Raw genomic sequence first — 12027 nt, 5'->3', positions numbered from 1 at the left:
GAATGAAGAACCAAGATATTAAAACTCCAACTATTGTGATGCGGAACCAGTCAAGAAGACGCCCTGCTGGCTTTCCTGAAATTCTGATCACTAGAGAATGATTCCTGGATCGGAGTGAATACCTGGGTTCTGACAGCCGCACCCGCTTTGCCAATCGCAGCAGCGAAACCCATATAGCCACGAAGGGGGGTTGGAAAAGACTCTGCTGCACAGAGGAAAGTCGCAACGCCAGGCCCCACCTCTCCCAACGAATTGAAGATTCCGTACAAATCGACGAAAAGCGAGAACTTGGTCTGGATAGGGCCTAAAGTGTCTCTAAAACTAAAGTCTAAGATGCCCCGTAAGAAGAAACTGAGGGTTATGGTTTGTTTCGGCCATTTTTGTCCATCAGGAGGTCGCCAGCGATGCAACCGGGCCGTAGAAGCAATCCACTACTGTGCCGTAACCAATGTTTTGAACTTTTGAGTAAATGTATTGTTGCGGTTCAGTTGTGAAGTTATGATGAATAGGAGGTACAGAAATGACTGCCATAGAATTAGTACGGAGCCATGCTGGATTTTAAGAGGGAGCTAATGAGCCAAGGAGCCAAGCTCCTAAGACATCTGCGCATTCCGGCTCCCGTGAAGCTCCCGGACTCTGGGCTCCCACAGAAGAAACCGGGAAATCATTATGAGAATAAGGTTTACTATGTGACGAAGTCGCAGCAGAACTATGCAAGAGCTGCCCTCCGTGTTAGTTAGGGTCGTACTGAAAAGGTATGGTCAGATACTTCCAAGTGCTGAGCATTGGCTTCCAGTAAAGCTTCGACGCGTGAATATATGGGACCTTTGACTTGATGGCATGTTTACGGTATTGGGTAGAATCAACAATTCGAATACGGAAGGAGGACACGGAAAGAGGTAGCTATGGTAATTGTTACTTAAGAACCTCAAATCGTTGACGGAAAACTTACCACAATGCCCAGCCCGAAACATATTCTCCACACCCTCAGATGACGCGTTCTGGTAGCATGCCAAGACGAACAATGCCACTGCACCGGCGACTATGAATCCCAAATCGATGGCCAAATTAGTTGCGGGAGCTACAAGAATGCGTCTTCGCCGAATCTGCAACCTCTCATCCGAAGCTTCTGCAGTGTGTCAAAAAAATAATTAAGGTAATTAATTATATTTAATTAAATCAAGTAAATAATTAATTATGATTTGATTATCGACTTTTTGAAAAAAAAAAATTTATTAGAAGAATTATAACTAAATATAATTAATTATTTCTAATTATTAAGTGAAACCCAGATAAAAGTTATATAAATAATAATTTCTCTTCTTTTTCTTTAAATAATATATGACTAAAGCATAAAGAGAGTAAAGGTTAATCGATTTCCAAAGAAGAGAGAAGGAGAGCAAGGTAATATATATGTGAATTATTTACTCTATATATCACATGACCGCATCCACGTGACTAGAGAAGCCAAACCCCCTACTATAGTACTTGTAACAGCTGGCATAAGGGCATAATCTGCCAAGAACAGGATATCGGAAACAGGCACAAAACGAAGCTAAGCCGGAATTACTTAGACGGAATAATACTAAAGGTCAAGGCATCCTCCTTACTTTATTTTATAGCTTAGTATTTTCTAATATATGAGATTCTTTGAACTTTGAGCCTTTAACTATTATATTAATCCCGCTATTATATAATACTAAGCTTACTCGACTCGGCCTATAGAGGCAATATAATACTACCGGTAAAGAACCCGTATTTATCCTTAGAAAGTAAAAACAGAATATTACTTTTAATATTTAATAACCTCCTCGAACTATAAAGAACTAGAGAGCTTAACTAGAAGTATAATATTCTCTATAACCTAGTTAATCTTGGAGCCTGATCCTTAACTAGAGCAGATAATATTTCTTTTCTAGTAATCAGTCCTCTACTAATATAAAAGAAGAAAGATATTATTCTCTATAACCCGGTTAATCTCGGAGCCTGACCCTTAACTAGAGCAGATAATATTCCCTTAATACTAATAAGAGTAAAAGAACTAGCTCCCTCTTCTAGTATAAGAAGAATTAGTAGTAGTTTACTAATTTAAAATAAGAAAAGATAATAGTTAGTTTTAGTCTACTAATTTAAAACTAGATAAGATAATAATTAGTTATAGTTTACTAATATTAAATAAAAAGAACTTACTTAATACTTATTTCTATAACTAATACCCTTTCTAAAACTATTATAGATAGCCCGGGGCCAAATACTACTACTATAAGTATATTAGATAAGAGGCCCTAGTATAATAAAACGGAAAAGCCAGACTTTAATATTATAAACTTATATTACCGGAAATGCTATTATAATATTATTCCGGAAAAAAAAATTAAGAAATAGCTAGCTAACTTAGAACTCAAAATTAATATAAATACTCCGAAAACAGATAAGGCCTAGTAAAGATTATTTATACGAGATAACCTTATTAATAAATACTACCTTATAGCTAATAAATAAGTAAAATATTACTAGAAATTCTATTTATATATTAATTAATTTACTAAGAAAGTTAATAAGCTAAAGGTAATTACTAGTCGACTTTATATAAGAAAAAGACTAGTATAAAAAGAAATAATAAAATAGAGATTTAAGTAAGTAAATATTTAGGAATATTATAGATTCTCGTTAGAAGAACTATTTGGGAACTAATACTAAGGCTCTCTCCTGCTTTTAGTCTATAGTAATTAACTATAACTTATTAGAATTAAGAATTCTGCCCTATTTATAAGTAAGAATAATTACTAGATTAATAATTAGATATTTAATATAAGAAATAAACTAATATAGAACTTCTCTAAATTTAATAGTAAATTACTAAAAATTACTTATATAGTATAACTAGTTACTAGAAATGCCCGTAACTTTATTTATAATTAATTAAAACCTGAATTAGTTAGATAGATCTTAATTACTAAATAGATCTTTAAGATTCTCTAGAAAGCTTATAATAAAAGTAAAGAAATAGAGTACTAGGAAGTAAAAGAGATATACTAGTATTTGAGATAAAGAAATAAGCTATTTCTGGTATTCTAGGTAAAGTTTACTTACTTAATAATAAAACTAGAGAAGTTGCCAGATAACTAATATAATAATTTAATAAATAAAATGAATCTCGAGCTACTTAAGAGCTTAGGTAATAAGAAGTTTAATATTTCCAGGAATCTTACTAAGTAGTATATGAAATAAGAGAATAGGCTTCTCTTAATTAAAAATTAGTAATTCCAGAAGAAATAACTAGTAGAAATTACTTGCTATTAAATACTACCTTAGGCTAGAAAGTCTACCGGGATCTAAGAAGTTATAGTAATCCTATATCTAATAAATTAACCTTAGTAGCTAGTATTCTTATAGCTAAAGGAAGTAATTTACTGAGAATTTAAAAAGAAATTAGACTAGCTAGAGAGTCTTTATTATTATAGCTATAGAAAGCCTAGATATATAAAAAGTACTTGTCTTAATTTTAATAAGGTTATATTTATTAAAGAGAATTATTTAAAGAGAGCTAATAATTTAGGAATAAATAATAAGAAATATAATATTAATAAGTCGGGAAAAGTCTAGCTCTAGATATAGAAATAGCTTTCCTAAAATAAGAACTTTATTAAGAACCTATAGATCTCACTTAGCTAATTAGTAGGAACTAGTTCCTTATTAATTATTAAGTATACTAGAAAGATAAAACTATAACTTTCTAGTACTTAGTAAATACTAGAGTAAATATATATACTCTAATTAATTAAAAACATATTTGTTCCTTAATAAAAGTATTATAAATATTCTTATATAAACTCAAAACCCCTATTTTCTTATAAGATTTTAATAAATAACTTAGTAAAGCTATTTAATATCTAGCTACTATAGATCTAGCTATTAATTAGTACTTCTAAACTTAATAATATTTACTTACTACTAACCTTAGCTCTTATAATATAATCCTGGAAAGGAAATAGCTAGTAAAGTATAATATCCTACTAGATTATTAATGGAATTAACTTTATTAGCTAGAGAATTACGAGATAAATTAGCTAAACCTTATTTAGAAAATCTAATATTTTAATAAGAAATATTAAAAAGATAATTACTCTAAAGGCACTTTAACTAGAATTCTAAAAAGAACTAGTAAAACTAGACTTGAGAAGTAAAAGAATATACTTCTTATTTTTTTATAAGACTTTCTTATAAAGAAAGCCGAATACTAGGCAAGAAAGAAAGAGTTAGATCTTAATACTCTTGAAATAGTTAAGCTACTAGACTATTCCTGCTATTTTATTAGAATAGCTACTTTCTAATTAAGTACTAAAAACCTTAGTAACTTAGTTAGATTAGTTACTATTAATAAGATTAACTATATACTTAAGAAGTAGGGTTATAAATCAAAGAGATATTTACTACTACTTATAGTAATTAGATAACTAATATTATAGCCTACTAGATATTATATTTAAACTAGTAACCTAATATATTTCCTGAATATAAATAAACCTAATATCCTCGGTAATATATTATCTTTTAACCCTAAAGAACTTTAAAAGCTCCGGGTATTTCTCCTTATATAGCTATATAATATAGCTAGGGCATTTTCTAAAAAAGTAGTAAATAAGCTTCCTTAGTCTTAATTCTTTAATTATAAGCTCTATTTTAATAAACTAGATTCCTTAATAAAAATAGCCTATCTTTATAAGATAAGCTCTAATAAACTCGAAAAAATAAAAAAGTATCTTATTAAGAACTTAAAAAAGGGTTTTATTAAGCCGTCCGAATTTTTTTTCTTATTACTAGTCTTATTTATTAAAAAGAAAAACAGTAGCCTATAATTTTATATTAATTATTATTATAGTAAGAATTACTAAATTAGGGCTAGTATAATTACTCCGCTTAGTTAGGATCTATATACTTATTTCCTGAAGCTTTATACTTTACTCAAGCTCTTTTTTAGCTAGTTTAATTAATTCTTTTACTATTTAATATAACTCCCTACTCTATAATCTTTATATATATTAGTTATAAGCCCGGTCTTGCACTAATAAGCTTCCTAATTAACACGCCGCAGAGAGTATTCAAGAGCTTATTTAATTTATTTCTTCGAAAATCATACTTTAGTTCGCATTTCCGTTATTAACTAATTAATAGAAATTATTCCCATAATTCCTATAGTTTCCAAACCTTAATCGCGATTATATTAGAAGCCACGGTAAAGAGCATTATCCTAAAGAACTATAGTTCCTGGGCAAACTAGTTTAATACTCTCTATAGAGTAGCTAGTAATAAGGGCATCTGGGATAAGATTAACCTATTTAATAATAAAGTAATTAAAACGAATATAGTAGCTCCTTCTAGGCCTTCTCCTATAATTAACGAGCTTATACTAAAGGAAATAGAGAATTACTATACTAGATACTAAGTTAATATAGAAAATTGGGATAAAGATACTTGATCTATAATTAAGAAAGAATTAAAACTAGTATCTCTATAGCCTGTAATATTCGGGGATATTAGAGATTACTATTCGGCGCTCTTATAAGACTATAAGATTAAGAAACTAGACTAGACAAATAAGCTAGTATACTATTATATAATTAGGTAATAGCTCTATTAAATAGTTAATATAGAGATCCTTATAAACTTTATTTTAGGATTTAAAGAAAGTAAATAAAGCTTTATTTATAAGGTTCTTAAGGTATTATTAATAAAATATAATTCTATAGATATAGTATAAATTACTACTATTTAGAGAGTATATAGCTCGGTCTTACTATAAGTAAGTAAAGAAGAAGTAAGCCCAAAGTACTAGTTTACTAATTAGGAAAAGGCACTTAATTATACCAGAGCTCTAAAAATCGCCAAAATCAAAGGTACTCTAGTAGTAATCGAGTTCTTAATAGCCCTCTAGCAGAAACTCGTACTAACCTGGATAATAAAATAGCTTAGTAATCTATATAGTAAAGACGAGCTAGGGCTTCTAATTCTTATACTCAAATAATATAGCCAGGTATTTAATTAGATTATTCTAGAAAACCAGAATACCAAATACTTAGGAGCTCCTATAATCTTTATTATATTCGGGAATTAAACTAGTAAAGAATCGGATAGTAAGCCTGATTCGGATAAGTATAAGTACTATAAGTACTCTTATAAGGGTTCTAAAATCTATAAGTATAAGTAGGACTTACTTAGCTATATTACTATAAAAATTATAATTACCGGATTAAATAAGATTTAGATAAAATTCAAGCCTATAAAGAATAGATTAGAAAAATCCGGGAAAGGATCTTAATCAAGTATTAAAAGGATCTGAAACCTTAGCTAGAAAAGAAATATAATATGAAAATCACTAGTAAATAAGCTATGGAAAAGCTAATACCCGGTACTAGTTCTAAAAAGAAGCCTAAAGTATCCGGAATCTAATTTTCTAGGAACTTTAATACTATTCTAGTAAATCCCATACTTATAATTCAGAGCTCAGGTTAGGAAATCTATATAATACTTGATTTCTCAAAATATCCGCTTTTTTAGAGTATCTTATTAGATAATTATAATACTATATATCTAGTTAATAGTAAGAATCTAATTAATTCTAGTACTTTTATTAAGGCGAAAATTAATAATTATATAAAAGCAGGAATAACTAGTTTTCTAATTATTAGATATAGTACTCATATAATTAAAAATATAGTTAATAGACCTGCGGGACTATATACTAAAGATCTAATTCTCTATAATATTATAGTTATTAAAGAATTTCATATAAATATTATTTCTAAAGCTTATCTAGTAAAAAAGAAAGCTTAGTATTATAAATATAATCTTATAATTAGACTAGGAGATTATAAAGAGAATATAATATTAATATAATTAGAATATAGATTTAATTTAGTTTTCCTTAAATATAAGCTATTCTCTACTTACTCTAATATTTTATTCGAAATTCCTACTAGTACTAGTAATATACTTATATTTCTAATACTTAAATATTTAATTAGAGCTTAATATAAGAGATTAAAAGAGTATCTCAAGCCGAGAAGTAATTTAGAAGAAAAATGGTATATAAAAGTAAAGTATTTAGCCTATAAAGCTTTATAAAAGCTTATTAATTATATATATAATATGAAAATTAATAAACTAATAAGAATTATATACGAATTTTATACTTAGGTATATATTAGGCAAGTAATTTTATATAGGCTAACTAAAAGAAAGTCTACTTAACTATTTTAGAGGATCTTATAAAACTTATTTAATTACTCAAATAGCTATAATAATTTGAGCTAGATTCTAATAATTAAAAACGAATTTAGTAGAAAGCTCTTTAGATATCTTCTATTAAATAAGAAGGATTTAGTAATATTTAATATAATTAGGGATTTTGAATACTAGGTATATAGGTAATATAATCTTTTAATTACTTATATTAAGTATAATTAGGAGAAAGTAGTTATTCTAATCTAAGAAATATTAGCCTATTAGATCTAGGTAAAAGAAAAAGGTATTAAAATCGAGCTTTCTTCTTTATATATATATGAGCCAAATAATAATATTAAGTAAGTAGGATAGGAAATTATAAATAAGGCTATTATAATATACTTAATAGCTAATTTGCCTAAAAAGCTATAGCTAGAAAGCTTTATAGCCATAATCTATCTCTATAATTAGAGTTCCTTATATATAAATTACTAGAGAATACTAAATAAAGTACTCGATTCGTGGTTTTATAATTATTTCTATTAATATAACCCAGAGCTTATAGCTTAAATAATAGTTAATCTTAAACCTAATTAGAATAGAATCTATATATATGATTCTAGGGTATATCTAATAATTAAGGACTATAAAATAGAACGAAATAAGAGAGTATTTAAGGTTATATTATATGAATATATTAGATATTTAATTAGATATATTATATCTAATATTTATAAAATCTGGATCCCTATACTTAATAAAGTAATTATTATATATAATATTATATTTAATGAGAATATTTTTTATAAAAAGAATTATAAATATACTAAAGGCTATAATATAAAAATTATAAAGGATATAGTAAAACTACTTCTAGAAAATAAGATTTAGAATACTAAATTAATTTTTAAGAATAAGGAATTATAATATAATAGCTTATTAAAGTAAATAGAAAATAAGCCTAAACTAGGAAATAATAAGTAATCGAACTAATAATTAAAAGAGCCTATAAACGTACTAATAAATTATAACTCGGGAATAGGAAGCTTTATAACTTTACTAGAAATAGAACTTATAATTTCATAAAGTACTCTAGAGCCAGAAAGTATACTAAAGCCTAGAAGTAGTAAAAATAAAAGTATTAAGTTCTTAAAAAGACTTAATACTATAAAGAGAAATATAATAGAATATACCGGAACTATTAGGGAAATATACTAAACTAATAAAAGTAAGAAAGAATCTTTTTAGAACTAGTAATAAGGTCTACTAATAGCTCCTATAAGTAAAGCAGGAAGCTTACCTATAAAATAAGTAAATAGCTTAATAGAAATAAGAGAATTCTCTATAAAAAGAGTAAATAGCTTAGCTAAAATAGAAGATAAAATAGTAAAACTAAAGAGAAAATAAATAAGGAAGCTAATTATTAAAACCAGAAATAGGCTAATCCAAATATACTTATATAAAAGAAATAATTAGAATAGAGATTCAGGTAAAGCTAATAGTAATATAATTACTATAATAAATATATTACTATAATAAATATATTACTATAATAAATATATTACTATAATAAATATATTACTATAATAAATATATTACTATAAATAATAAGTGAATTAAATTAGATTAATTACTTAGAGTCTCTTTTAGGGTTTCTCTGGCCTAATTAGCTAGAGAATTATAAGAAGAAATTCGATTATAAGACTATATATACTATAATTATAATAATAGTTTAATTAAGAATATATCTAGAATAGAGTATTTCGGGTAATATAATAATAAGAAAAATTCATATTAATAATCTTCTAAAGGCTCTAAAGACATAAAATAATCTAGAGAAATACCTAGTTAGGAAGTATTTTAAATCGGATATTAAACTAGAGATTAATAACTTTAAAGCTTGAAATTACTAGAGAATTATTTCTAGTAATAAAGCAAGTATATTTCTAATTTCTTTAAAATAAGTATTTATATATAAAATTAATTCTAATAAATATATTACTCGGTATTATTTAAGGCTAGTAATTTATAGAAATCTCTAAGAAGAGGTATTACTTCTGTCTATATATACTATTATACTCGTAATAAGGTTTTTTTAAATAACTAGTATAATTATGGCTTATTTTAATCTGGAAATAAAGTAATTTAATATTATAAATATATTTATTAATATAGAAAGAGATTCTAATAGGCCTATAGTAATATATAAGCTACTAGATAGTTTCAAGATACTAGGCTATATAATAGAGATAGATTAAGCTTTATATAAGCTATAAGACTTTCCTATTCTATAGTATAAGTACTAGATAGATATTCTTAAGAGAATTAGATTCTCGGGACTTAATAAAGAGTCCTATATTTATATAGATATAAATTATAAAGTCTTTATTATTTTTTATATAAATGACTTTTAAGTACTTTATTATAAGAATAATAAAGTATATACTTAATTAATTATTATTTAGATTAAAATAGTTTACGAGCTTTATAATATACGAAATATAGAATAGTTTCTAGGGATTTATATAATTAGAGATTAGAAAGCTAAAAAGCTCTAGCTAGTTTATAATATTTATATTAAGAAAATTACTAAGAAGTTTAGGGTAATAAATAGGAAGTGCCCTAATATTTCATTACCTGAAATTAATCTTTAAAAATATAATAATTAAGCTTATCTATATTAAATTAAGATATATTAAGAAAAAGTTAGATTATTACTTTATATTATAATTATAATTAGACTAAATATAGCTTTTGCTGCTTTAGTACTCTTTTAGTTCTTAATAAACCCTGCTCTAGAATATTTTATAGCTATAGATTAGGTTCTTTAATATCTATTTAGAACCCGGTTTCTAGTAATTTAGTATAATAGGAAATATAAAGAGATATAGCTATAGATTATATCTAATACTTTATATATAGATAACCTGGATATATAATAATTAAGCTATAGGTATATAATCTCCTTATTTAGAGGTTTAATATTATAGAAAGCCGCTTAATAAAACTCTATAACTACTTCTTTAACCGAATTAGAAATATATAAAGTCGCTTATATAATAAAGGAAACTATAGCTTTCTAAAGGCTATTTAGGGATCTAAGCTTAGATCTTAGAGAGCTCTAGACTATATTCTATAATAATAAGCAAACTATTTAACTAATTATTAGAGAGAATAAAAGAATTATTATAAAGCTTTATTATATTAATATCTAGAATATATAGCTATATTAAGAGTATAGTAAAGGTATATTTCAAGTTATATATCTTTAAATAAGTAATATACCTATAAATAGACTTATGAAAAATCTACCCTAATTTAAATTCGAGAACTTTAGAGCTTTATTAAATTTTTAGGATATTAGAATAAAGATTAAAATAATTAAATAATATAAAAAGAAGCTTTTATTTATACCCTTTATTTATAAAATCTATTAAAATAATAGAGCTTAAGAGCTAATAGTAAGAGATCTAAAGGCATTTTACTATAGTATTAATAAGCTTATATAAAAGGCCCTTTACTTAATTAGACTACTTCTTATTTCTATTAATAGCCTCTTAAACCTTAGTAAAAGAGCTCTTATTACTATTCTCTTTATTAGATTTAGTAATCTCAAGTATAGTATAAATAAAGTATCTAAAAGCAAATAAATACTTTAAAATAGTCAGAATCTATAAAAGAGAATTAAGAAAAGAAAGCTTATAGCATCTTTAGTAATCGGAAGTTCTATAAGAAAAAGCTATATAATAGAAATATAAGAGATTAGAATAACTAAATAAGAATAACCAGAAGTATATTTCTAGTAATAAGAACCTTGGCTAATAGTATTATAGTAAGAACTATTACTCTTGCCCTTTAGAGTAGATAAGACTATATTAAGTCAAAACGAGCTTTGGAATAGTATAGAGAACTTATAATAACCTATATAAGAGATCTCTCTAAGATTAGTATAAGCAGGACGAGAAGTACGAGGCTTTAGTATAGACTTCTTTACCTTTAGTAGAGAGGTACTAGGAGTATTAGAAGATATTATAGGGATCTAAATCTCGATATTCTATTAAAAGTGAGCTTTATATTAATAGTTAAGAGCTATATTTATAGCAGACTTGCAAGCTACTTAATACTATTTAAAAGTTAATAAAAGGTAAAACAAGAACATGTTTTGGGTTAAAAATACCTTGGATTTGCAAGCCGGAATTGACTTAATAGTAGTATAAGAAGAGGTAGAAGCCATATTTATAATAATCGGAAGCTTGGGAAGAGATCTCTAGAAGGGTATTAAAGAAGAGTATTTGATTAGAGGCTCTGGAGTTAGTAAAAAGGGGGGGTTTATAAGGGTTCCCCTGGAATTCGGTAATCTGGGGAAATAATATGTATTAAGCCTATTTGAATCGGAATATTAATACGGCTCTGTAAACCCTATATATCAAATGAATTTCGCTATTTCAAAGCTCTCTAATTAGATAGAATAGGTAGAATACGGTATCGTACCTTTCTGGGGGGTATATTGCAGTGAGAATTACTAAATTGGGGCTAGCGCAATTGCTCCGCTTAGTCAGGATCTGTATACTCACTTCCTGAAGCTTTATACTTCACTCAAGCTCTTTTCTAGCTAGTTTAATTAACTCTTTTACTATTTAATATAATTCCCTACTCTGCGATCTTTATATATATTAATTATTAATAGCTAAATACTATAATAAAAAAGAACTACTATTTCCTATTACTTATTACTAAGACTTTTAACTAATTAGCCAAATTATTAGTATTTACTAAATTAGACATTTAATATACTTTTAACTA

The 12027-nt window shown here is 26.4% G+C and overlaps 1 protein-coding gene across 1 annotated transcript; it reads right to left on the bottom strand.

The window, feature by feature from the left end:
• Window positions 1-50: 50 nt before the first annotated feature.
• On the bottom strand, window positions 51-302 carry K444DRAFT_529113 (uncharacterized protein; the record flags this gene model as incomplete). The annotated part of the gene is made up of 1 exon (XM_024874778.1): window positions 51-302. A coding segment is annotated over one exon (252 nt), but the record flags the coding sequence as incomplete, so codon positions are not given.
• Between the last annotated feature and the right edge of the window lie 11725 nt (window positions 303-12027).

This window comes from Hyaloscypha bicolor (assembly GCF_002865645.1).
Source record: "Hyaloscypha bicolor E unplaced genomic scaffold K444scaffold_73, whole genome shotgun sequence".
Lineage (NCBI taxonomy): Eukaryota > Fungi > Ascomycota > Leotiomycetes > Helotiales > Hyaloscyphaceae > Hyaloscypha > Hyaloscypha bicolor.
The sequence above is the reverse complement of the archived record's forward strand: the minus strand, read 5'-3'. Positions and strand labels throughout refer to the sequence as shown.